This window comes from Anser cygnoides, chromosome 4 (assembly GCF_040182565.1).
Source record: "Anser cygnoides isolate HZ-2024a breed goose chromosome 4, Taihu_goose_T2T_genome, whole genome shotgun sequence".
Lineage (NCBI taxonomy): Eukaryota > Metazoa > Chordata > Aves > Anseriformes > Anatidae > Anser > Anser cygnoides.
Genome location: NC_089876.1, coordinates 6,386,098 through 6,413,641, shown reverse-complemented (window position 1 = coordinate 6,413,641; position 27,544 = coordinate 6,386,098). Strand labels below are relative to the sequence as shown.

The following is a 27,544-nucleotide window of genomic DNA, read 5'->3' as shown; positions in this document are numbered from 1 at the left end:
TTCAAGAATCCGGACGCCTGTGGCATGGTCATTGTTAAGACGGATTAAGATGGATTCCCTCTTTCCAGGCACCAGAGATGGAATTCCAGTGACAGGTATCAAAAAGGCATAAAAGAAAGGAGACAGACTGAAAAACCAGCCTGAGATCTTCTTCAGTGCCTGGGATCGCACTGAAACTTTAAGCTGGATCCGTAAAACATGTAAGAACCTTAATAAATGAGGCAGAACAAATGACAAACTGTGAGACAAATACATAAATAGAAAGTGGTTTCATCAGTTTATTGCTTTTTGCAACCCGAACTTTGCTGCCATTTCACGTATGGTCGAGTCTGTGCAGGAATACTCAATGCCATATACACTACAACAAAAAACAATGTTTTATCACGAGCCATACAACTGGTGGGAGAACAATCTAACCCCACATCGACATCAATTGAGAATCTGACAATAAATACATCATATCTCCAAAAAGCTACTGGCATTTACATTAATCAACTGATTATTTTTCAAGTTACTGAATAAAGCAAAACTGGTGAGGGATCAAGTGCTCTGAAACGCATGCTTTTGGTGTATTCCAGACGTCCTCCCAACGCACACGTTCTGAACTCTTCCATAATTTCATTAATACCTAAATAAAATTAAGGTACTTTGTTTCCAGTTTAAATACCAGGAGAAAATAATTAGCACATTTCAATATATTAACTAAAAGACCATCTGTATAAAACTCTTCACACATGAAATATTTTAAATTAAACAATATAATTATTATACTTACAGGAAAACAAACTAGAAATTTATTGCTAGTACAAAAATTAATGTGTTTTGAGGAGAAGTTAGATTAATATTATTGCTATAAACACAAACAGTGCCAGAGACGAGAATCTGATTTTCATATTTGCTTATCATCCACAACTGGCTTTCAAGGACACGCAGGTACATGGGACTTAGGAAAGCTGAGGTCCACAACTTCTTTCAGAATTCTGCTTTACGATCTGATATCATTTTATTGCCTTTTAGTGTAACGGCCAGAATCAGTCTGCTGCTCCTGTGGTCTAACATTATCACTCATTAGATCTCCTCTCCGTGGAGAAAATAACCCTCGAAAAATCGGCAACCACCATGATCTTGCTTTCCCTTATTAGTTGCTTGAGTATTTTAAACTCAATACTGCTTTTATGTTAGCCCATAGCAAAAATAAACAAGTGGGAATGTGGAGAGTCCATTACAATGTTTCGATGGCAAACTTTGATCAATTTGCTAACAAGCTTTCAATCCCCCCCAAAAAAGCATTTTTCACATCCAGTGGATTGCGTAACAATACTACTCAGTGCAAACCGTCACACCTGCTACTCCACTAGTAACAGAACCAAAAGGAACTACACCGGCTCGCAGGTCTGCACGGTCCAGTTTCTTTGCAATGCACTGGTTTCCAGTCACGAGAGCGTATATTCACATCGGTTGCTTTTTTGTTGTTGTTGTTTTAGAAAAGCATGGTGCTTTTAATGGCCATTTAGCTTGCTGCTAGGTCATATTTTCTCACCATTATTTTGTGATTTTCTTCTTACACACACGCAGCTAGCTGTTGACTTAAAAGTTGATCTGGAAAAACTAACAGTTCAGCCTCTCCATTCAATTAAACAGTCAACACTGGAGTTCATACGGGTTATCATCAGTGTAAACTATTAAGATTACAATAGCTGTAATTAATCACTAAAGGATTGTGAAGTAAATCAATAGAAATTTTAGCCTGGTCATAGATTCTATTATTGCTAAATGAAAGGTTTATACAAACCAGTGTTTTATGGACCTAGCAATTCTCAAGTCACTCAAAAAAAAAAAAAGTATTAAAGCCACTTCTTTAATCGGGGTGGCTGAAGTCTGGTGCAAATCAAGTATTTAGAAATAATTGTCTAGGTCTGAAGGAACGGAAATGTCCAAGACCAGGTTCAGGTGAAAGCCTCCTACTGGTCACATCACCTTACAACATGCCCTGGGATCCAAACATGCCTCACGATAAAGCAGGATTCTAACCCGACACATTAATGCACCAATGATTTTAACATCAAGCGTGAACGCTAGAGTACTTACTAGACAGTTGTTGCCACAACAGTTCCTTTTCCTTCAACCCCACTCCCACATTCCTCCTTCCAAAAGAAATATTAGCACAAAACCAAAAGAATATTCATATTTGAAGGAGAAACAAAACAGTCAAGTTGCAAGTGAGAGACTTGAGAAGCACACGCCTTTCTTTTCTTTTGAAAAGGAGTCATACAGCAGGAACTGGATCCACAGCGACAGTAGTTCAATGGAAAATAATTACTGTATGCTGTCAGACAACTCAGGCTAGCATTGTGCGTACCACATACATCTGAAAACAAAAACTCTTCCACAACTTAAAACATTAAATATTTTAACTGGATCTCTTTGAACTCCACTTTGTATTTACATAGCTATCCACAATAACGTGCAAAAGTAAAATTCAACATCAAAATAAATTTAAAAGTCCAACAAATTCAACTTGACATTAAAAAAGGCAGCAGAGGTTCCGAGTCCATTTTGTACACAATTTAAAGAGCTACTGAAGACAGTGAAAAAGTTGTTCCAACGAAGCTTCTGGGATTTATCAAATCCAACCATTGGGCACTTCGACCACTAGCTGTCTTTGCTGCAGAATTCACAATGTATCCCACCAGTGAGGTCTTTAACAACTTTTTCTTTGACCAGTTTTTGCAGTAATTTTGTTTCGCCTGTCACATTGTGCATAGTTTGTCTGTTCATGGCAGCCATGCAGAGGTTGTTGTAATAGTGCAAAGGAGTACTGGGCTGATCGAGGTCATATCCAAATCCTGCTATGCTCACTTCATCACATAAATGCGTCGCTAAAATAACCGCCATGACCCCAATTGTGGGTACATTCTAAAAAGCAGGGAGGAAAAAAAAATGTTGAATTCAAATGGCTTCACATATTCTCCTTTACCAGTTTTATAACACTTTACAGTATTGAATAATTTGACTACTCCCTCTACTCATTTAAAAATTAATATCAATTAAAATAATAATCAGTTAAAATTAAAAAAATCAAGTAAAGATCAAGTGAAACTAAACATTTCAGGGCCAAATATCGATACAACTTGAGTATTTGCCTTTAGCAGTAATTTTGGCTTTCGATGCTACACTTTTTTCTGTGAACTGAAGGCAAGACACCCTATTACTAGGCAATTTAACAGCAAGTAAACTCTCACTCCAAACACTCAAACTGACAGGCAGTTACAACTTGGCATTGCTCGATACGTGCTTGCTTCAGTCTTGGACAACAAGCACTCCGGCAGTATTCTTCAGGAAACTACTTTTCACTGAACAGCCTCTGAAGGTGAGTATACTCCGATACACGTAGAAGATAAACAGCTTAGTATATTACATTATTTATAAATAAACATTCCAAGATGTGAAAATCCTTCAGAACATTTGTGCAGCATGTTACCATTAACAGCCTTCCCACAAAGTAAAAAGGCTACTGCTGTTCAGTACTTCTCATAGCTCAAGAGAACTACGGATGCCCAATTTGTCAAATAGTTGAAATTTAACAAAAATGCAGTGCTTAATTAAATCAGGCAATTCATCACTCCATCCCACTGCCAAAGCTGAGGACACAGCAGGAGGATATAGCAGTAGTTCACTGCAGTACTGCTGAGCACTAGGGCGTACGCAGCAATTCCCACAGTCAGAAGTACCTGCCAGAGGGAAGCCTGCTTTACGCTTCTCATCCTTTCCCCACTGCTGGAGACAGATCTGTCTGTAGGGAATCTCTGGATTGACTTAACAGGGCTGCTCTTAACACACCAGTCAATTAGATGTCTGTTTTGAATATTTAACACTGATCAAAATGATGTGTGAGTGAACACCCTACTGGAGTGAATTTGTGCCTTGCTGCATCCGGATGCTCTGTAAAGCAGGCCACCTCATGTCAGTGTGCACAGGCATAACGCCTCATCTGAAAAAGGTGAACTGAAATCCTGATTTGATTTTACACAAATAGAGAAAATGCAAGTCTTCTGAGAGACAGTTAATTTCCCATTACTTCAGACCAGCTGACATCCCACAGAACTATACTGAAAGAACCACCAAAACCTTTTTTCAGTTTCTTATTTTATTCTTTCATACAGTTTCTCTCCTAAAATGAAACTTCTTACCTTATCCCAACCCCAGAATATTGATCGAGGTTTGGGGAACTGTAAAATGTCCAGAGCTGTCTCTTTAACGATGACTGGATTCAGAATCCGAAACTGTTTTGATGTAAAAGGAATTTTCTTAGCAACCTCCTTCCAAAAGAAAAGTCGTATCCACAGAGACTAAGAGAAAGAAAAAAAAAAATAGTTCACCAAACGGAAACTCTGACACCATGAAGTGTACAGCAGACATGGGGCATGAGTTACAGAATTCACCACTGATACTGAGAAACTCAGGAAACAGCTTAGAGCTGATTTCGTTCAGAAATACCAGCATACTGTTCGAGCGATTGGCTTAGAAGAGGAAAAACCTTCAAAGTATTTGGAATTGCAGAGGGTAGCAGGGGGAAAGTTTGCTTATTCTGAATATTTGACTGAGCTTGGTGTTTAGTCAGTCAACATATCCACCAGCTCCTCCAGGTTCTCTGGACCCTCCCCAGCACAACCGAGCAGCAGCAGTATTTGAAGAAATGGGAAAGGGAATCAGTTTTCCACAAACATTAACCAGGTCGTTCTGAAGCGAGCGCTGGACTTAAAACAACTGCTCGGGCTTTGAAGTGAACAGCTGTTGTTTGACAACATCCACCTAGTGATAAATGTACCACTTCAGAAGAGGATTTACACTAGACTCAGCAAACTAGTCTCTGATCTCATGCCATGTGCAGTCAATTAGATGCATACGAATGAAAAAAAACACACACACCTAGATCAGGCTCGTTTTACAGATCTCTCCACATAACATGTAACACTACACATATGATAAAAACTGACATAGCTCCAACACAGGTCTGTGTTTTATAAACAGGCTTTTTTCCTGCTCCAAGGTACAACTCCACAACAGCTTAAACTGATGTAGTAGGTAAAAAAAAAAAAAATACGTATTTTGCTGTGGTCCCATCTTTCTACCTGTGCTCTGAACGCTTCAGTAAAGTACCAGTGCCTGCACAGGAAGCTGATCCAACTGAAAGCCTAATATTTGAAACAATAAGTAAAAACATTCAGCTTCCAGAGCAGTTCCCAAAACTGGCTCTCTGTAACAGCAAAAACACCAGAACAAGGAAAAAGGTGGGAATGGACAGACACTGATGGGGACAGAGCAGAGACATGGCAGTCTGGTCTTGAATTCTGGTTAATTTAAGTTGCTTTGCAGCAACCCCAGCAATCCCATTTCCTTATGCTCCTTTTCAGCACAAATACAAACATCGTGTTTAGTCATCTACAGCATGTGAACAGTAACAAGGAAAGAGCTTGGAAAAAGAGCAGGATGACAAGCCTAACAGAGCAGGACAAGGAGACTGGGACCAGACACCAGAAGACCTGGTACGGGGATAGCCCTGGGTTTTTTATTCTCCTCTTCAATTGGGTATTTACATAACATTGATGCATATGAACCCAGTTCTGCTCCTAAGACAGGCAACTCAATAAAAGGTACCTCTTTCATAAAACATATACTTGAACTCACTGACAGAGGATGTTGTAGATGCCAAAAAGCAACCATACTTTCATTCCCCAAAAAATAGATTTTAATTCAAAAAGGTGTCCTCGTACTAGTCATTCTTGAAAAACAAATCTTTCAAACATGAAATAGCCAGACAGCTTGTACAACAAGAGAGGGATTCAACTTAAGTCAGAAAGTTGCTGGTTGGCAAAATTACCACGCTCCTGCAGGACCAACAGGGCAGACCAACATTGTCTTGTCCCTGGTAAAAAAAAATCATTAGACAGCAGCAGCTCTTAAATTTGCACTCAGGAATATCTCCTCTATAAAAAACATACCCTGGTTATTCAAAACAAGGCAATATCCCTGGACTAAAGCAGTAGTAGATAGTCATAGCCAATATTAAACAGGCCTTCCATATGCCTTCATGTCATAAAAAAAATAAATCACAGAATTAAAAAGGGAACTTGGAGTACCTAAACTGTTATGCATCATATTGTTAAGAAATTTGACAGCCTTTCTTCTCTATCTCAAAAATGTATAGCGGTTGTTTCCAATCTGTGGACAGAAAACCCTAGCTAGGGGTTTTCAACTTATGGAAACTACCTGCCTGCAAACTGAAAGAGGCAAAAACCAACAGTTTAAAGAGTTTGGAAACACAGCTCTCTTCTATCAGTTCCTTAGGAATCTCATTTCTCATTGAATATTTACAGAAGTGCAGAGTAATTTCTTAATTCTGGAAGACCACAGACAAATGTGAACTAACAACTGCAGTTCTTCAGTTATACATTAACTGCAAGTACGCCACTGAAGGAGCACGGACCTCAGTGGTTAAAAACGTGGGACTAGCAGCCAGAAATCTCATTGCTATTTCAGGCTCTGCAGATTCAAACAAGTCACTGAAACCTAATGTGAAATTAGTTCTACTTTATTAAACACTCAATATGTCACGTAGCTTAGTGTCTGAAATCTACCAGTATCAGTGGAAAAAACTGTTACTGTCAGCATGTGGCTTAACCGGAGTGCTGTTACCGACTGTAACTAGGAGACATAGCTAAAAAAAAGTTACATAAAAGATCCCCAGTATAATAAACCAGGAAATAGGGCATCAGTCAACTTCTTAAGCATTAGACAACAAAAACTGAACGGCAAAATCATAGGTACATGCCACTGCTACTTTACATACCAAGGTTTCATTTTTTACCATTGCTTGTAGCCAATTGAAATCAACACTTTTAAACAAAACAGCCACAAATAAGCTAGCAGGAGGATACTCGTGTTCAGAAAGCGGGGCTCCTTCTGGGTAAGTCATCCGTATCGTCGTTTTGTTACCAACGTGATCTGTGTATCCTTGGACTGGCGCATCATTTAACCTAACAAAAAAAGTTGAGAGAAACTGTATTAAATAAACAGTGCGCAACCTCATTAAAACATCAGACACTAAGCAAAGGACTTGTATTTGACCCTCAGATTTTTATTTTTAACAGAGCAGAGGACAGTGTTTTCTCAGTATCTCCATGTTCCTCACCTCTCACACTCATCCATCCCCTATCTTTGAGGAGAAGCCAGTTCTATTTCTGGGTTAGCTGGCAAAAGAGCAAAACTTCAAAAGGAAGAACTTGAATAGAAAAGTGACTTAAAAGAGCATTGCAGAATTTCACATTCACTGCCTTGTGCTAACTCAGAATCTTAACAGAAGGGAAAGAAAACACACAGTTTCCTGCTTTCTTTTGTTTACACACACACACGAGTATTATACACAGCAAAGGCACACAAATTATCCCTTCACAAACACACAGGGCAAAGTAACACATCCTGTGGGTTTGCATCATTCCAGCTCACAAAAAAAAAATAAATCAGAAGCTAGCACACTGCTTACAAGAACAGTGTCATCCAGCTCCATCAGTTCTGCAGAACAGGAGAAATCTCACAACCTTTTCTGTATCAACAGGAAAGCCACTTTCAAGCAGCCAGCCCTAATTTCAAAGAACAGCTAGTGCAAGTTCTCTACCCCTCTCCATGTTGAGATTTGTTCACCTTTATATAAGAGGTATCAACTTGCTGTACCAATTCTTCCCTTTGTAAAAGAAGAAGTCTTGCTTTACAAAGCTACTTATGGAAGTGCTTATATTACAAATTTGTGATTTCACATGATTCAAAATACAAAGAAGAGCCCCAACAGTAACATTCAGAAAGCACAAATACAGACCATATTCTGGACTTTAGCAAATACAGGTAATCATAGAAACCATGCACTGTTCCTGTAAACATAAGGAAAGATAAGCAGCATGCTCTGCAGTGTGTAAGCAAGCTCTACACTGAAACACTAATGCATTTTTATTGTGCTTAAAACAGCTGTTAAAAAAAAAATCATATAAGCTTCCCAACCAAACAAGGGGAAAAAGACAGTCTTTAGGACTCCTTTTTATCTCAGAAAACTTAAATATACGAATAAATAAAAACACTACTGCTTATTTCTCTAAGATCTCATTGGTTTCTACTTCAGTTGTGCCTGTGCTTTTTGGTATCTGAAGTCCATAAATAATTACACTGAATTCCTGCCTTGTGAACACAATGTTATTCTGCTCTTAAGACTTTGAATTCTATCAACTCACAAGTAAATTTCAAAAAATCACTTTCAGAAGTAGTCTGATGTATTGCATAAAAAGTTAGAGATATTTTCCCCTCAAAAACCAACATCAGTTCATAAAGTCAAGCAGAAGTAGTTTGAAGCCTGAAATAGAAAATACATACCTTATAACAATATCAAACTGATTCAGTAAGTGACCTAGCTCAGATCCATAAAGAATTCCACCACTGCCAACAACAACACAACGTTTACAGTGTTTTGACTTCAAATCTTCTGGCAGATCATGCTCAGGTAAGAGTTCGAGGAGATTTTTAAGCTTATCAAAGAACCTGTGAAATCCAAAGGGAGGTCCGTATTTAAATAAAGCTTCATCTTCATCTATGTTTTTTCCTACAAAGGGAGATATGTCCATGCTGTATTTCTCCGCAAATAACTTTCCCATTTCTTTTTTCACATAAGAAGGTCGGCACTGTTCCTGCAACACAGCACTGGCATATTGTTGTGCTCTCTAAAAGAAAATAAACATGATTTCAGTTAGGAAAGCTAGCTTCGGGAACAGAAAAAGCCGTCTTAGAGCAACCCGCCAGGTGACAAACCAGTTACGCAAACACTGGGTTTTGTAAAGAAAACTTAAACATGGAAATATAAAACATTTTAAAGCAGCACAAGGTAAAAACCTGCAAGTGAATGTCTCTCCATCCAATCATTTAAATCTGGATAGGAGGGTTTTTTTTTACTAGGCTAATTTATCCTTCAGAAAAGAGGGAAGTGAAAATGCTGCCTTTTTTCAAGAAAGATCTGCCCCAAAGGCTGCTGCAGAATGCCTGCACTGTTACTTACACAGAAAAATTAAATGTAAAATTACCTTCACCCATCCAATTCAGCAGTGAGACAGCAAGAGGAATTCTACGCCGCTGCTCAACTGCATGACCCGAATTTTGCCTGTCGTAGGTTTATACCAGACACACACCAGCTGGTTAGAAGTTCTGTCAAATGGCAGGTTGGACTTGCTTACTAATCAAAATAAAGCAGCGGCTTCTTCCAGAAGTGTTGCTAATGGTATTGCTAATGACTAAACCACAACTCAAAGAATGCAAGGGGGATGGGGAGTGGGGGAGTTTTAGGTCTTCTTTCAAAGACATGTCACCAAAATTAAAGGTTGTGGTAACAAACTCCATAAAAAATATTAAGCTGTAAGATAAGCCACAGAAATTGCTCTGTAAAAGTTAATCATACATATATTTCAGAAATCCATAGGGGCAAATCGGTAACTGAAGCAAGGAAGAAGAGAAATAGCAAAGATATTGTTTTTAGTCACTGAAAATAATCCTTTTGCATATCTTCTTCCCTGCTTATCTTTCCTCCACTTTAATCAAAACAAACAAAAAAAAACTACATTAGGCAAACACACAGGTCAGAGAAAGATTCAAATCTAGTGCTAACGCAGTTCCCCTTTTGTACTGCTACAGAAAGGGAAGTGCCTATCTGGGTATACAAAGGGTGGCACGGGAAGCAAGTTTTGTATATATTTTATTTTTAAAAAAGATGACTCTACAGAACTACCTCTGCCACAAAAGGCTCTGCAAATCCAGGCATAAACACCAAACTTCTTCCTCGGCAAAGTACAACTGAGCAGCTTCAGGCTGCATTTCACCAAGTGCATCTTTGGGAGAGCCTCATTTTGCAGGCTGACAGATGTGCAGCCAACCAGTGAAAGCTAAGGCCAGTCAGCAGACAACTGCCCCCAAACAGTTTACAAATGGCTACTGCCTTGCTAGACAAAAAGCAACACCCTTTCCTCATCCCGCATCTAACACAAACAAACGGAATTGTGGGACGGCAATAAATACGCATCCACGCAGTCTTTAGGCTTGCTTGGATTAAGGTGGTGGTTGTTTGGAGGCAAGAACGTGTTCCTGAGAAAAGAAGTAAGTCAAATGAAACGCGAAGGGGAGGCGAAGAGGTTCCCAAGGTGAACCTGTAAAAAGCCTACTGAAGAAGGTGGGGAAGGAAAGACACACACACAGTGATGCTGAGATATTAAATCAGGGCTTCCGCTACATGTAAACTGTGTCTGAGGTATGAATGTAAACCATTCAAACACAGAAAAGTAACAATTCTAAGCCAAGGTAAATACTGCATTGTAAAGAGCAAGCAGGTTAAGTACCAAAGGCAGAGAAGTGTCAGCAAGAACTCTAAGAAAGCTTTATTGGCTTCTGCTTAAAAGACACATGCAAAACTGCAGCAGAAGTATGTGCTACCTTAAATTAATAGTAAATGCACAATTAAATAAAGAGCTGCACCCTCCTGCACATTAGACTTGTGATTCCAAAAACATCTGAGCGGCTACAAGGTAAAGCAGACCGGGGAACTGGCTTAGGTGACTACAACCTTTTGGTTAAACGTGTTGGGTCTGATTTTAAAAAAGCGTTACTTTCCATTTGCATTAATTTCCTGATCACGAGAGCTTTGCACCGACACCACAGAAAGGTAGCAAGCAAGGAGCAGAGGAGACAGCTCCCTGAAACGGAGCGTCAGCTGAAAGCTGAAAGCATTAGCCTCCCCTGGGGCTGTCCCCTCTAGGCAGCACTCGCCTGGTGGCAATCAGGCAATGCCTCTGCTCCTGCTGAGGCACCACGCCAGGTGGGCCCAGCGCTGAGGAGCTGTGACCATGGCTGGGGGCTCAAAGCACCCCCGGTGTGGGAGCCCAGCTGCAGGTGCCTTTGTGGCTCACCCAGTTCCCAGGGGACTGGAACAACCCGACAGGCTCGCTGCTCTTTGCTTTTCTGAAGCTTGGTCTCACGCAGTAACCATGCTAGGAAGGCGTGGCCATTTCATACATTAATCTTAAGTCACACAGTTGGATCATTTTACCCCTAAAAATCTAGTTTCCTTTTGCACTTCCACAGGAAGTAGAAAACAGACAAACAACAACAAAAAAAAACAGTTCTACGTCATGAAGAAAACATGAACAAAATATATTTTCCTCTCACAGGATGATCTCAGCATTCAAGTCCTTTGTTACAAACCCTTATAACACTCATACTGAGGACTAATAAAATGTTTTTGTTTTAACCAAGTAGAAAATACCAAAAAATACCAACCCTTACACGATCGAGGTCCACATACGGTGTTTTTGTTCTGTCACATTCTTCAGGGTAAAAGTGTAACTTGAGGATATAAAGGAAGCACCCTCCAACCACAAACAGTACAAGAAGTCTAGAAACAAACAAGTTCATGTATGGGTTAGGAGAAGGGGAAAAAAGCAATCCACTAACTCCTAAATAGTATTTTTAAACAATTTCAAGACACTTGAAGAATTTCAGGTGAATATTTGCATTTGATTCAAACCAAGATAACTGATGGCTTTGTTTCCTCCAAGTCTTTCACAACTCTTTAGAGCTACTTGCAGGGAAGTATGAAAATATACAGATGCTTTGATAAGAAAACCCCCGCATACTGATTTTACATATTTCTGTACCTGCATCATATATTTTAAATGCATCTCTGATGGATCCAAACACCTCTGATCATACAAAGAAACCATAAAGTGACTTTTCCTACTATAAAGGAAACGCTATTTCGAAATATGCATTTTCATGCAAGTTGTGTTGTTTTTTTTTTTAAGCAAACAAAAGAACCGCAAATTGCGAGGTTTTCAGATAACAACCACTGCTCACAAACAAAATTTCAGCTCTCTGGCAGGCCAGACCGCAGAATTTAGATGCTCGGGTTTGTGCTAAGAAACTTAGTTTAATTCTTTTTTCTTCTGCACATTTTGGGGGCTTATTTCACTCAGTTTTAAAGGGTTATCTGTATTTTTGATCTACTCATTACTAAGGAATCTCAGTGTTGATCTCCAGTGTTGACTCATGTGACATCCAAACTGATTTGCAAGAATTACATAATTATTTGGTTAGATTGTGGTTGTCGCTCAGGTATATAGTTTGAGCCTTATCATTGATTTTCATTTTAAATTAATTATTTCCTATGGTTGCCTAAGGACTGCACATTTGTTTAAATGTTCTAAAAAAATTTATAAGCTGCAAAGTGTTCAGTGCTTCTTGAAACTCATTCAGACAAATTTAAATAGAGGTTCCTGAGATTTTAGGGAGGGAAACATAAAAAGCTTGTATACATAAATAAACCCACTAAACCTCACTGCCTTTCATTTTCCCCAATTATCAGACCTTACAAAGGACTTAACATTGTTACTTATTTGGATCCAAAAAAGACTGGAAGCACTCGAGCAAAATATGGGGATCTCACACTAGCTAGGGAAAACGTGTAATACTAAGAGAGAGTCGAGGCTCCTCCAAGTATTTTAGGCACCCCAACAAAAGCTGGGTGCCTAACCCTCCATTTAGGTCCTGTGGAAATCCCATACCTTGATTTCTGCATCCTTTTTGTAACTGCTCAAGCTAGGGGGAGAGCAACTGCCTCTATATTACCACTGCAATGACACTTACTTGGGAGTACCTTTTAAAAACCAGATTGGTCTTCTCATCTTCATGTGCAACTACCTTACACCATTGCACAGGAGGCGAACGATCACTTTTCAGCTTTACAGAGTTATTGTCACTCAGCATTGCTGTAAAAAAAAAAAAAAAGAGGAAAAAAAGGTTTTATCACGACTTTTTCTGAATAGTGAAGTTCAAAGGACACTCAAATGTTCAAATGACTCAGCTTGCTCCATTTGCCAGCAAAGACTGATTCCTTCTTTCTGTGATTATCACGTCAGGAATACTGAATCACTCTTGACATCCTTATGATCGGGAACATACTCATTTTGGATGTAGTGCCAGGAAATGGTCCTAAAAATATGTAAATGTTTCTATGTATAAAAGTCTAATAACTGCAACTCTTGTCAGACACTTGTTTGATCTCAGTCAAACACCAGTTTGTTTGAGCATTCATTACAATTCAGACAGAAAAATCCGCGTGGTATGCTTAGTGTTATTTAGGATGCCTGAATCAAGACGTCCAAGTACTGTGATACCCTGCAGGCTTCAAGCATGCTCCCAGCACGCAAAACCCGTGAGCACCACCCCATCCCCAGAACCGGAGCCCACAGCTCCCATCAATTTCCCAGGGTTAATTGAACCTAGAATCACAGAATATCCTGAGTTGGAAGAGACCCACTAAGATCATCAAGCCCAACTCCTGGCTCCACACAGGACCACCCAGCAATCTGCCCATGTGTCTGACAGCGTTGTCCAAACACTTCTTGAACTCCAGCAGCTCAATGCTGTGACCACTGCCCTGGGCAGCCTGTCCCAGTGCCCGACCACCCTCTGGGTGCAGAACCTTTTCCTAACCCCCAGCCTGACCCTCCCCTGTCCCAGCTCCATGCCGTTCCCTCGGGTCCTGTCACTGTCCCCAGAGAGCAGAGCTCAGCGCCTGCCCCTCCCGCTCCCCTCGTGAGGGAGCTGCAGGCCGCCATGAGGCCTCCCCTCGGCCTGCTCTGCTCTGGGCTGAACAAATCAAGGGCCCTCTGCCGCTCCTCACACACCTTTCCCTCTAGACCCTTCCCCACCTTCATAGCCCTCCTTTGGGCACTCATAGTTTTATGTCCTTCTTATACTGTGGCACCCAAAACTGCACCCAATGCTCAAGGTGAGGCTGCCCCAGCACAGATCAGAGCAGGATTATCCCTGCCCTCAGCCAGCTAGTCATGCCGTGGTCGGTGATTGCCCAGCCCTCTAGCCCATGGAGATCTCTCTGATCATTAGTCTGACCTCTTCAGAAGCCCCAGCAACACGGTCAGCAACTTCAGCAGCAAGCACCAGAAGGGACACACAGAAAACTCTGCCTGGAGGGCAGCAGGGCCGGGAGGCTGCCAGCACAGCAGCAGTTTCTGCGCCCAGCAGCAGCTCCCCCCAGAACACCACGAGCCCAGCAGGGGTGCACAGCCCTCCCGCACAGATGGGCAAGTCACTCATCAGTAGCTAAGGAGAAGCAATCTCACCACTTTGCAGGAGGCAGTTTGTAAGCTCCCGCGAGCTTCTATCGGCGTGCTCCAATTCTGATTTTGGAAAGAAAAACGCAGGCTGGCACGCCAACTTCTCATAGGCTGCTGCCATTAATCTAAGATGGGAGCAAACACAGAAACGCTATGCAAAGCCTAACTGTACAAGTTTGCTGTCTTTGCACTGAACAGAGAAGGGACACAGGCAAAGTTTTTAGGGCCTTACTGACCTCCTGAAGCAGCTCCCTTTGATCAGCCATCCACAGGACAAACAGCCTGATCCTCTGCAGCAGAGCTCAGCCCTACTCACTGCCTTTGATCTCAGCGCTTAAGGCTCCCTGCTCTCCACTGCGAGGACGTTCACACTCCTGCTCTCTTGCCAAGAACTCTGTCACAGGGAAGTTTTTTTTTATTGGAAAAAAAAAAAAAAGCAGGTCTAAGAGAAGGCTTTTATCTAGAGGCAATTCCCAATTCTCTCTTTTCTGCTCCACCTCGTTTGACTTTATATGGGGATATTGCCCGTTTAAATTAGCCTGCACTGCCACTCTGAACCACTGCCTATTCGAACAGCCAACCGATGTTCTCAGACACAAGGATGAAGGAGCTGGTGAGACAGACAGGTCCCCTCCAGTCCTCCAATCCAGCCCACTAAAATCTAGTTCAGCAGACGACACAAAGGCTTCCTCTTCGCACCACCACACATTGTTTCTCAGTAACGAATCCAAGATTCACCACAGTAGGTCAAAAGCCACAAACGGTAATAGCAGGGCAGAGATCAATGCCAGCATCTTCCATCCTTTGAAGAGCAGACAACGGTTAAGTGATGCTCTCTAGAGCCACCTGCAAGCAGTCACATACCACAAAACAGTTTAAAAAGAAGTCTTATTTTTTTTGCCAGCAGCAGATTTCACCACTTACCTCTAACATAACAATATTGAAATAACCAAGCTGCCTAAGAACCTCAAAACACCCACCTAGCTGTCTTTCTCAATGCCACAGACTCTCTGAGCTGTCACAAGCATTTGCAGACCTTTGTAACAAAGCAGCAACACCTTACTCAAAACAATGCTCCAGTAGGTCTGAAAGCACTGAACAAACAGGTCGGTATCATTATGCTTGCCATGGAACAAGGCAAACCAAAACCCAAGGGTTAAGCAATGGCCAAAGTCCCCCAGAATGCTAACAGTTAAGCTGGAAATCAATTCCAGCTCTCACACCACCTACGAGGACACACGGCCGCAGGTCACAGGGAATCGATCAAGGGAATCAATCAATGGAGCAATATCTTGTCTCTTCTGACTGCATCTACACAATTGAAAAAATCAACACAGAAGAGGAAAAATGGCTGTTGACACCACCAGGCACCTACAAGTCCATTTTGCTCTCACCAAAGCCCACGGGGGTAGAGACTCAGCAAGCATCAGGAAAATTTGCTCGCAGGACCATAGCCCAGAGCCAGGATGGATTACCGAGCTGACCTGCCCTGCCTTGAGACGTCCAACACTACCCCAACAGGAGCTGCCCGATCACCTTACATCCCAAACACATCCTTCCCACCACGCTACGCAGACACCACAGCTAAGCACCCCTCATCATCGTGGACCCAGAAATTTATACCCACGTGTCCTGGAGACCAGCTATCACACGGAGATCACGTTGCCAGCACGCACTGGGAGCAGCCCCGGCTCAGGGCCAGCATGGTCCCACAGGGTGCAGGAGGCGAGCGGTGATCAGAGCCTGCTGCAGAGTGGGAGGAGGGCTTGAGCAAAGGCTTGCAGGACACGTGCAAAGTCCAGGATTGCTCCACGCACACGGAGCCAGGTCACCGCGGAGACTGGCTCGGAGCAGCACGAGCAAGGGGCACTCGGCGCTGTTTGACAAGAGGGAAGCAGATCACTCCCTGATACGGATGGCTTTACGGCACGGACCTGATCACCCGGTGCTGCACGTACAATAAAACAATAATTCCATCTGGTGCTTCCACAGACACAGCTGGGGCAAAGTATAAAATAGGAAGCCTTTCTTTGAAAAGGAAAAAAAGGTTGATTAAAAAACAGGTAACAAGCTTCAGCAATTTGCACTACGGAACAATGTACTAATTATCTCTTGGATAAGCAATATAAAGAGGAGATTTGGTCATAGTCCATAGGACACTAGAGCAGAGCATTCTGCATGGAAGAACCACTGCCAGACTAGGTACGGAAGGATCCTGCTGCAAGGAAAGTATTACAACAACACACCAAGTGATGCAGGGAGTTCTGGCCCTAGTACCTGCAGAATTTATGAAGGAATACGCTCCAGATTAAGCACACATTATCCAGCAGTTTGAATCAAATCCATAAAGTTTTATGGCTTGAAATACAAGGGTAGGATGAAAGCCTTGCTGCCTTTGCTTTGTTCAAAGCAGATTTTTATTTGTTTGCAGATCAGTCTTTCCTACCCTAGGACCCAGGTTTCGTTGCAATTTGACAACAATACTTGTGAAAACCCATCTGATGTATATAAAACATGATATTGCCTAATGTAACAACATGCTCCTGCAGCATGGAACGCCACGGCCAATCTCCTCTGCAGCATAAATCATCAAAAAGCAGTCTGCAAGCAGTCAGCTTTCAAGAATTTCCAGGGACGAGAACCTCCTACTACAGCACTGCACACAGAGCTCCTACAACAGACACACATTTCACGAAGCCTTTCAAAACTAAGAAATGGGAAGGCTGCAGAGATCTGAAAGAGAAGGAACCGAAGAGATGGAAAGCGGTGAAGACAGAAGGGGATTAGCGAGGAATGCAAGGCTGCAATGAACAGGTACTATCAGTCTTCCCTACCTCTGAGGAAAATAAATTCCAGTTCGCCTCACTCATCCTGGATGTGCAAGAAAGCGAGCTTATTAAACAAGGCAGAGAATTTCATTAATCATCTCGGCACAGTCTCTTTGAGTCCAACTCTTATTGTTTAGCATACTCAGTATTTTTATTTAGTCTGTTTATATGACAAATAATGTCAGTTTTCATTTCATCTGCAACAGTCGACTTCAGGCTGACTTTTGTCAGTTCTGTTTACTTAAGATGATCCCTTTGCTGATGAAGTAAAAATATACATATCTATGTTCAGTGCAGTGTTTTTTTTTTACAAATTGTTTGGAGTTTGATCCTGCACTTTGAACTGAGTCAATAAGGCAAGGCTTCCCCAAGGGCAAATCATGCCTGCCCCATCTGGTGGCCTTCTGTGGTGGAGGGACTGCATCAGTCCACAAGGGAAGACCGACTGATGGCATCTACTTGGACTTCTGTAAGACCTTTGGAACAATCCCACACAACAACCTAATCTCTAAATTGGAAAGAGACAGATTTGAAGGGTGGACCATCCTGTGGAATTGGCTCGATGGCTGCACGCAGAAAGTGCTGGTCAATGGTTCCATATCCGGGTGGAGGTTGGTGACAAGCAGTGTCCCTCAGGGGGCTGTCCTGGGACCGGTACTTTTCAGTATCTTCATCAATGACAGAGAAAATGGGACTGAGGGCACATCAGCACGTTTGCAGAGGGTACCAAGCTGAGTTGATACCAAAGAAGGAATAGATGTCATCCAAAGGGACCTGGACAGGCCAGCGAAGTGGGCCCATGTGAACCAAATGAGGTTCAACAAGTCCAAGGGCAAGGTGCTGCACCTGGGTGGGGGCAATCCCAGACTTGGAGAAGAACTCATGGAGAGCAGCGCTGCAGAGAAGGACTTGGGGGTTGTGGTGGATGACAGAAGAAGGGGGAATGGTCTTAAACTCAAAGAGGATAGATTTAGATTAGACATTAGGAAGAAATTCTTCACTGTAAGGGGAGTGAGACAGGAACAGGCTGCCCAGAGGAGCTGTGGATGCCCCATCCCTGGAGGTGCCAAGTCCAGGCTGGATGGGGCTTTGGGTGGCCTGGGCTGGTGGGAGGTGTCCCTGCCCATGGCAGGGGCTTAGAACTGGATAGGCTTTAAGGTCCCTTCCAACCCAAACCTTTCTACGATTCTATGAATAAGTGCCTTCCACTAACTGGAATAGCATAAGAGTGCTTAAAAAAGCAAGGCAGGCAGTAACAAACACCAGAGAAGGCACCTCTCCCACAATCTTCATAAGCTTCAAAAAAAAAAAAAAAAAAACTAAAAGTCTTCAAGTTTACAGAGAAAACCAGTTAAGCTGGCAGTTAAGAAAGCAAGCAGTGCCGAGCAGCTATGCCTGCAGCACAGTACATATATTCCGATGTTTCCATTTGCATTTAAATGCCACTATGCCCCTTCAGAAAGGGACAGTGCTACATTTGCTTTGAGAGCCGTAAGTGTCTCAATTTGCTTACAAAAGATGTCTCAGTAGTAATGCTGCCTTACAATCACATTTTGCATTGACATTCCCATAGCTACCCATTGTGGTGTAATTAGTGAAGACTCAAGGGACTTAAATTTGCTTTTCATCTACTGAACTTAAGTGATCCCTGTAAAGCTGCTGTGAAAGCTAAATTGTCCATCAGTAGGAGCACACTCCAAAGCTTTTTGTGGTGTTATTCTTCTCACCATAATTTACTTTTGTCTCATTGTTATTCTTAAGTAGACAAGATTTCCACACTTAGAATATCTCAGAAGCAATTAATTTAAGTCTTTGGGACTTAGTCTTTTTATGTGGAAATGCTAAGCAACAAAAAGCAGCGTGTGTCGAGTCGAGCACAACCACTGCCACACCCTGAACAATTGCATTTGGTTATGTCGAGCACCTGCATATACCCGAGGACAAAGGGAAGGACACTCAGCCCCATCGTTCAAGCGCTGAGACCGAACCAAAGCAGCCTGCAAAGCAGTGCAGGAGGCACGCTTACAACCCTCACCATCCTCTTATTAAGGACCCTGAGCTGTAACCCCACTCAGTGGATGCAGTTTCCACTTACCTCCCTCATCTGTCCAATTCAAGGACACTCCTGTCTCCTCACACGCTGAGGGTCCCGTTAACAGCCTCCACGACTGAGCTCAGCATTTCACGTTAGCAGTTACTGTTCCAAAATAATCTCCGTGTAGGCAGGGACTGGAGCCACATTCTTACTGTTAGGCAGTAACTCCATTCGTGCAGGAATTTATCCATCCAACCTCAGCAAGTACCTGCACATGGACAGATATCAGCAGCATGCAATTGCACACGGGATATCCCGAGCTGGAAGGGACCCACAAGGATCACTGAGTCCATGAGGAAGCTGCCCTAGGCAGAAGGACAAGAGATATCTTGTTTTACAGCTGTATAGCATCTAGCTCAACATTAACTACACCTGAAATCTGTAAGAGTTGAAAATACAAATCAATATTCTCTCTCCTAGTACTACCAGGAGTAGAAACAGCAAGCTTTATGAGTCATCCACAAGACAGTCCATCTCAAGGTCTTGGTGCACAGCTTTTGAAGTTCATCTATGAAGACTGGAAAGTTGCAGTATAAAGTCCAGGGCAACAGAAGAAAGACACACCCTATATAAAGTAATCACTAGTCAAGAGCAATATGGCTTGAACAGGCAGTAAATCAGGTAGTAAAACTAACACTAAACACCCCAGAAGCACCTGCTCATTTCATGTCCCCTTCTGTAAATCAGATACGCACAATTTACTTTAGAAACATACTTTTAGAACTGTAAATGATAAAATGAAACTTACTTGGTTTTAAGCAACATTTATGCTTCAGAAAACAAAGGTGAAATGTAAAAGGAAGAGGTGTTTGCACACAAAGGGAACTCTAGCAAGATATTCTTCATTAAGATGCTGCGCACATTATCACTGATGAATTCTGCATGCCCTGTTTAAGGCTTGTTGTTGGAATTGCGTTTTGCTTTTTTAAACACAGACACACTCCAAAAATTCATGCAAAGCGTTAGAAGAGTACCTTTAAGGAAGCTTTAATCGCTTACAGATTGTTTCCTGGGACAGATTTGAGGAAAACAGATGACAAAAACTAAGAGACAACTACACCACTAACCTCTGTGACTGCTTGCCAGGGTTGTGCCCATGGAACAGATCACACATTTTGTCTGTCTTCGTTATTGACCAAATAGCTGAGATACCATATTCATCTTGAAAGCCTTAATGAAGAGCAATACGCAAATAGAATGCTATTAAGTAACAAAAGGAAAGTTACTTTGGTAAAATTTATAGTTAGGATAAATTTTGTTTGCTTCTGCAGTACTAAACCCCAGAGATCAAAGAAGATAAGATCTAAAATCCAAAGAAAAAAAAAATCCACAAGGGAAAATTATTAACTGGCTAGTAGTTTGTGGTTTGCCTTTTTATTTTTCTTCTTTTGAGATGTACAAAATAAGTTTAAGAGCCATCTGTTAAGCAGAGCCTCTCAGCTGAAAAAAACACCTAAGAAATTAAAATTTTTTTAAAAGAAAAGAAGATTAAAAAAGTCAATAAATACATTTTTTAAAAAATTGAAATTATGCAGATTTTGGAAAACTTGGAAAGCACTCACAGTTCCATCCCACATCCTCCAAACCTGCCGAGCTCACTGTAGTGGGCAAAACAGACTTGACTTGAGGAATTTCTACTTAGCTGAATTTATTTCTAATTAATGCAACTTCTAACCACAGACTCAAACATTGAGGGGGAAAAAAAATAATTAACCCACGAGTAAACACCTCTCTCTTCCCTTTCCCAGACTTCCTCATCTCCGTTTCCCTTCCTTTTGCCCCAGGCTGCACACGAATCCCACCCCAGCTCCTCTGGGGAGGAAACAGGCAGTGCAGGAGTGGGGGCCGTGTCCCCCAGAGCATCTCCTGCCCCTCATGGCTTCTGCTTGCTCTTGAAAACGTCTGAGCAGGGTCACCATCAGCTCTTCCGACCAGAGGTTTTGGCACCTGTGGGTTATTTACACGTTTCCGAACAAGCTGGCGAACATCGTGGCCCACCCAGGCTCCCTCTGCTACAAGACCCCCTCATTTATGCTCAATGTGCTTTCCCTCCCAGGCCTCCTGCATCAATCCGTGACTCCTTCAGAGCCTTCCTATGCTTTCAAACTTCACCATCTCTTGACTGGAAAGAATAAACCATCATGAAAGAAACTTTGCAAATAAGCTCTGTCCTGTTGAAAAGAAATCATTATAAACAGTCTTCTCTTTTAATCGACAGTGGATGAAGCCCCCTCCCTACGACATTCAGGGACAAAAAAGATGATGCAAAGAATAAAAGAGTTGAAGCTAAGTCACACTCCTACCTTACAACTGCAATAAAGTAGACTATTTTTATCCACCCAAAACACCGAGTTTTTTTCTTAAATATAAAACCAGTTTGGAAATACACTCTCTTGTGACTTACAAGAATTTGTTCGTAATCAACCAGCTTAGAACAACATACGAGCGTTCTGCAGCACGAGAAACTCAAGAAACTGCACGCCAGCGAAGGACTGCCTTTCTTTCCAATGGCAGCTGCAGAAGTGAATCCAAATTTTTAAGCCAAATCTCAAACACAGGTTTTAAAGGCCAATTGAAAAGTTGCCCAGATGCTGAAATTGGATCTCAAACCTACACAATGGAAGTAAAAATCCTTTTATCTGAATGGGCCCACTTGTCTAGAGTAACAAAATACACAGGAAAGTGTGGGAAATGAAAAGAAACAGACAATTTGTTCTAAAGGAACTGTTTCTGACTGGGAAATCTCTTTCTGTAACACATTAAAGTTTTGAATATCTTCCTTAAGACTTTTTTTTTTGTTTTTTTCCAGCAGCACATGACAATAATCCCTTAAAACCAGAAGCATGAGGAAAAATTCCTGAGATATTAAAGATCTGAGGCAGACTTATCAGGGACTTGCAGCAGCATGAAAGACTGTTGGGTTACAATCCGTAGCAGTGGACTAACTATTGTACATTTATCTTCAAATAATCCTCTGATCATCACCTTACCACTTCTTAGCAGAAATGGTCGTAAATAAGAAGAGAGTAGTCTAAGAGCTGTTGCAATTTCTTACCAGAGCAGGGAAAAAAATGGAACTAAAGGTACAAAATTGGAGACTTCTGTCAAATATTTCTTCTGTTGCCACTATATAAACCCCACGGTAACGTGGGTACTTTAACATACTCAGACATTTGATAAACCTTATTTAAATATTATCAGCTTAGTACATATTACTACTGAACGACATAAAGAATGAGTATTTGACAGACATGCCTCTTCTGATGAGCAGTAGAGTCCGTTGTTGCAGCTAATTTAATAAAGTCAGTAGAAACAATACTTCCTTGATGGCAAAGAGAAGTTTAGCCTGTAATACGGTTATAAGCACCTACAACAGACGTTGATTACATTACTGTATAATGTGTCTTACCAAATGAACTTTGACTGTTAAGGCTTTTTAATCAGACAATAGAAAGTAAAAAAAAAAAAAACAACGTACTCTGTGCAATCTCCAATTCATTTGGTCAAGATCCGTCTTCTCAGAAAACCAGAATGCAGTAATGCATCCTACACGTGTGGACGGAATTGGCAAAAAAGCAAAAGGAGGAGTCAAGGAAAACTTCAGGGCAGTTAGCAGGCACTGCCAGAGAGAGGTTCACGGGCAGGAGTTTTTGTTTTGCCTGAAGCCAGAAAAACCAGCAAGGAGCAAGAGCAACTCAGAGGCAACATCATTTTTCTCTCCTTGCGTTTTCTTTTAATTGTTTAATGGCAGATTCCTACATCCTCTTTGCAACATCAGCCACAACTAGCTCATGAAATCATTAATAACCTGAAATTATCAGGTCTATTTGCCCAGTCTTTTCCTCTAGGAAGGATACACATAGTTAGGCTACGACTTGCTCTTAACCTTGGGTCAGCCAGACCCCAACACACAAAAATTTGTTCCAGCTCAAATCCGGTTCAATTACTGACGCAATTAGAGTTATTCAGAGGCTAACACCTCCTGAAGGAAGGCTTCCTTCCAGCAGCATTCCCAGGAAGCTTTCTGGATATTAAGAGCTTCTGCTAAAATAATGTTATGGGCAAAGACGTTCAAAACCGGGCTCACCCTCACGGTTTCATTCCTGCCTTGGCACCCTCTCCTCTAGTCCAGCTCTCCAAACTTTTCTAAGCCTTGCTGTGAAACCTATCTCAGGTACTCCGAAGTAAGTGACAGCAAATTATCTCCAACACAAACACAAGAATTAACAAGATGTCCTTGCAATGCCTACGGAGGCAACCGGTGCTCTGTGACAGAAGAAAACTGCCTGAATTTGGATTTTTTCTGACTCTCAAATGAGCTACACAAAAGGACAGCGTTCCAGCCAAACAGGAACCAACAGGTGAGTCAAAGAACTGCTGTTGTGAACAGTGTGGTATTAAAAAGATAGATTTCTTTCCTGCAAAGGAAACTTTTGAGCTTCCCCCTCCCTTTTTTAATTTAAACAAAATTTAAAAAAAGAATGCAGCCAGCAAATGGCAGTTTTTCGTTGTATAGGTTACCAGCGTAAGAAACGGTAGCCTGTCTGCACAGGATGTTCAGAACCCGAGGTCAGGCGCTCCTCTGAACTTGAGCCGAAGCAGGGCAACGTGCACAAAGAGCAAAGCGGAGTGTCCCCAGCCAGCACTCAGCCACCCCTCCCAGGCACATCTCGCACGCTCCTTTCTGCCACGCGTTCTCCTCTCCGAACCGCAAGCCCTACATCTGCGCGAGCACCAGCCGGTGCTTTGTGGACGAGCTCAGCAGCCCAGAGGGGAGGAAGAGAGCACGGCGCATCGGCACGGCACCCACCCCTAGCCGCGCAAGTTCATCTCGCTCAGTGGAAGGTATTTCTGAGCCCCTGCAAGGAAGCCAAAACAAACGAGATCTTTCCCCTTACATGGGAAGCTCGGAGAATAAATCATCCCTAGAAGAAACGGTCAGAAAAGACAGGGCATAGCATTAATCTTTACTGGGCTAAGGAAACATGCCAGCAGACTTCCACGGCCAAGATGTTTCATATTACATCTGAATTATGCAGCAGAATAGCACCGAACAACTAGTAATTATGGAGCAATGTTAATGGTACAGCAGCATTTTTACCACAGTATCATCTAACACCCTAAGAGATCATGGCAAAACTCACACTTGAGGCTATACAAGCAGAAGAGTCCATGCCAGACGTGTCCCGTGAAGAAAAGGCTTAAAATTAATTGCAATATAGAAAAAAAAGTTGCTAGAATCAATTTTAGTGGCTAACTTCTGAAGTCAAACCTTCAGGACTTAACAGGTTGCAGAGCGAGCAGGGAATGATGAGCTGCTCCCAAGGAGAACCGAGGGCTCAACTTTTTTAGCTTCACACAACAGGTTATGAGTTCGTCTTTAGATACACCAAGCACGTAAACACCAAAGAGGAAAACAAATCAAACACCAGGAGAATATCAGCACGCAGGAAAAACTGGTCATAAATATATACGGACTAGGAGCATAGGACTCCTGGGCAGCAGAGGAATAATCTTCCCTTAGTCCTATTGGAAGGCAAGAGCCTATGAGACGTTTTAAGAAAGTCCTTAATAATTCATGAACGACCTCACGAGAGAGTTGCCTGCAGCAGGGGAGACATCTCTGTCATCAGGCCCTTCATCTGAATCAGCGCTGTGCGGTTTCAAGGCATCGGATGCACCCGCTGCAGGTGCTTTAAGCTGCTGTGTTTGATCAAGTTTTGTCCAGACTCGCCTGTAATGTGAAAATCACTCTACGACAAATTTCAAGTATTGGTTGAGTCTTGTTCAATAACTTCGCCTTGATCAAAGCTCAAGACCTTCTTAAGTTTTCCAGGATTTCTTCCTCAAGCAAAACAACCTTCACATCAAATACCAGAGCTCTGCAGCAATCTTAGCATGTAACAGCCCTTTCCACATCTCTCATCTCCAGATACCCGTAAAACAAACAAAATTAAACATTTTCCCGTTTTCCTCGCTGAAAGGAAGTTGCTGCTACCACGCTCTCTTTTCCTACATCCTGCCCCTGTCTGTCAACCATTTGGCTGACTTAATCGCGCTCCACAGAAGGACAGAGGTTACGTCCCCAGCAGCTCCAGGAAACCACAGCCCAGGTGAGCCTGTTCCTCACCAGCCCAAAGGAAGCGGCCAAAGCACCAAACCATTCACACACGCTCTAACTCCTCAGCTGCATTTTGACCTTTCAGTCAAATTCCCTGATTTTGCTGCCTCAGCAGAGGGGTCGGCAGACAGCTCAAGGCTTCCTGGCGCTTGAGCTAGGAGGGAGATAGCAACCTTGCTGCAGCAAAACGGAGTAACGCACGGTCTGCGGGGAACCGGCGCGCACGTCTAAGCCAGGCGCTGCGTCTGAACGGCCCCACCGTAAGCTGGGTTTAAAAATCCACATCCACTTTAGACACATAAACATATATCCACACAAGAGCATTTACCTCAAAAAGCTGTCTTCAGGACAAAAAGAAATACGCATCTGTATTTTCCCTTAATCTCCGAGTTACGGCAAAGCCAGCCGTGGGAAAGCCATTTACCCCCACCGATTTTATGAACATTTCCCATTAATTTCCATAACTAAAGAAAGACGTACAATAATCAACTCTCCTCCATCACCCTTGTATTTCGATCTTATCTACCAAAATAGAAAGAAACAAACCAACTCAGCACGAGAACTCCTCTCCCTGAGCAGCGCTGAAGAAGACAGGAAGGTTTTGGCAGCGACACCAGAAATAATTGCTGGTTTGCCTCCCGATCGCTCCAGCGCGGAGGAAAAAAATGAAAATCACCCGCAAAAACACCATCGCAAGCCACAGGCAAGCAGAAGCCTATACGCTTTATTTCGGCAGAATGACTCCAAACAGCCCCAGCCGCATTCCTGGCGCTGGGAAGAGGCCCGAGATGGTGTAAAGCTGGGGAATACCTGCATCTCCGCGCCTTCCCCGGGGGCCAGCTCTCCGAAGCCAGGGCTGCCGCGGGGCCAGCTTTAAATAGGGGGCAGGGAAGGGGATGAGACAGGGGCAGGGAAGGGGCTGAAATAGGGGCAGGGACGGGGAGGGAAGGGGGCAGGAGGGAGGGAAGGGGGCGGCGGCACGGCGCTCCCCCGGCGCTGCGAGGCCTCTCCTCGCCCAGCCCTGACCCCCCCGGCAGGGCCCCGCACCTGGCGTGGTGGAAGCGACCCCACCCTCAAAAATAATAATAAAAAATAAAAATTTAAATTTAAAAAAAAAAAAAACAACACCACAGAGAGATCGGAGCCTTCACGCCTCGGCGGGCACCGCGGGGGAGGAGGGCAGCGCCTGTGAGGGGAAAGCAGCCCTCTGAGGGAAAACGCCCCCCTCTCTGAGGGAAAAAGCCCCCCCTTCTGAGGGAAAAAGCCCTTCTCTGAGGGAAAAAGACCCCCGTCTGAGGGAATAAACCCCTCCCTGAGGGAATAAACCCGCTCTTTGAGGGAATAAGCCCCCCCTCTGAGAGAAAAAGCCCCCTTCTGAGGTAAAAGACCCCCTCTCTGAGGCAATAAACCCCCCTCCGAGCCACGCAGCGCCCCAAACCCCTGAAACCGCCTCTATTTCCCCCCCATCAAAGCCCCCTCCCGCCTCCCCGCTCCCCCATACCCGCCTCGCCGCCCCTACCCACCTGCGCTGGGCTCGGCCCGGGCGCCCTGCCTCCGCATCGGGGCGGGCGGCGCGGCCCCGCCGCAGGTAACGGCCCCGCCGGGGGCAGCGGCGGCGGCGGCGGCGGCACGTGGCGGAGCGCAGCCAATGGGCCCCGCACCGCGGCCGAGGGGCGGGCGGAGGCGGCCGGCGGCGGGGCCTGCGCTCTGCGGCCCTGAGGGGAGCTCTCCGCCCCTGACGGGGGAGCGCTCCGCCGCCCCCTGAGGGGGGCGACGTTTGGGTTGGGTCTGCTCCCCGTTTTAGGGCTTCTTTCTTCCCCTTAACGCCTGTTTCTCCTCTTTTAGGAAATAATAAAATGATAAAAACGCGCGCGTGGGTGGGTGGTTTGTGTGGGTTTTTTTTTTCGCCCTCACGGCCAAGTGCGGGGGCACGTCGTGCCGGCAGAGGACAGCAGCGCCCGGGGCTGGCTCCCCGCTCTCTCTCCCCCTTTGTTTCTCGCTTTTCTACGCAACGTTTTCAGCCTTCTTCTGTTGGGAAGCCGAGGGGAATTGAGAGATCTGCTCACCGAAATCATGAAATTTTAATTGCTTTTGTTTGGCTCCGTAATCCCCACGCCTCGGGTGCGTGAAGGTTTTCAGCCCTCCCCCTGCAGTTGCTAGGGACCTTTTATTTTCAACAAGAGTCGCATAAACCCTGCCACAGGCAGCGTAAAAATGCACCTGATTCAGTGGTACACTGCAGGCATCCAGCGGGTGCTTAACCTACAAGAGAGGAGAAGCCACC

The 27,544-nt window shown here is 43.5% G+C and overlaps 1 protein-coding gene across 10 annotated transcripts; it reads right to left on the bottom strand.

Annotated features, from left to right (window-relative positions):
* Window positions 1-254: 254 nt before the first annotated feature.
* ST3GAL5 (ST3 beta-galactoside alpha-2,3-sialyltransferase 5) lies at window positions 255-26,937 on the bottom strand. 10 transcript variants are annotated; one of them, XM_066995572.1, is made up of 8 exons: window positions 14,453-14,640; window positions 14,223-14,341; window positions 12,734-12,845; window positions 11,365-11,473; window positions 8,419-8,762; window positions 6,851-7,037; window positions 4,191-4,349; window positions 255-2,916 (listed from the first exon to the last, which is right to left on the bottom strand). In XM_066995572.1, exons 2-8 carry the CDS (start codon window positions 14,335-14,337, stop codon window positions 2,653-2,655), a joined length of 1,290 nt encoding a protein of 429 aa, XP_066851673.1. In that variant the 5' UTR covers window positions 14,338-14,341; window positions 14,453-14,640; the 3' UTR covers window positions 255-2,652. The 10 variants fall into 10 exon arrangements, with proteins under 10 accessions (XP_066851673.1, XP_066851676.1, XP_066851674.1 ...); XM_066995575.1 differs by lacking the exons at window positions 14,223-14,341; window positions 14,453-14,640 and adding an exon at window positions 26,784-26,937 and having other exon boundaries at window positions 12,724-12,845; XM_066995573.1 differs by lacking the exons at window positions 14,223-14,341; window positions 14,453-14,640 and adding an exon at window positions 26,784-26,937 and having other exon boundaries at window positions 11,359-11,473.
* Window positions 26,938-27,544: the final 607 nt, after the last annotated feature.

What these genes read in the sequence shown, in the direction of transcription:
- ST3GAL5 (XM_066995572.1), bottom strand. Translation starts at nt 14,337, where the DNA reads ATGGCAGCAGCCTATGAGAAGTTGGCGTGCCAGCCTGCGTTTTTCTTT. An exon ending in AAACTGCCTCCTGCAAAGTG is followed by an intron (nt 12,846 to 14,222) that starts GTGAGATTGCTT and finishes TTTTTTTTACAG; the next exon opens with CAATGCTGAGTGACAATAAC. An exon ending in CGTATGTGGACCTCGATCGT is followed by an intron (nt 8,763 to 11,364) that starts GTAAGGGTTGGT and finishes ATTTTCTTTTAG; the next exon opens with AGAGCACAACAATATGCCAG.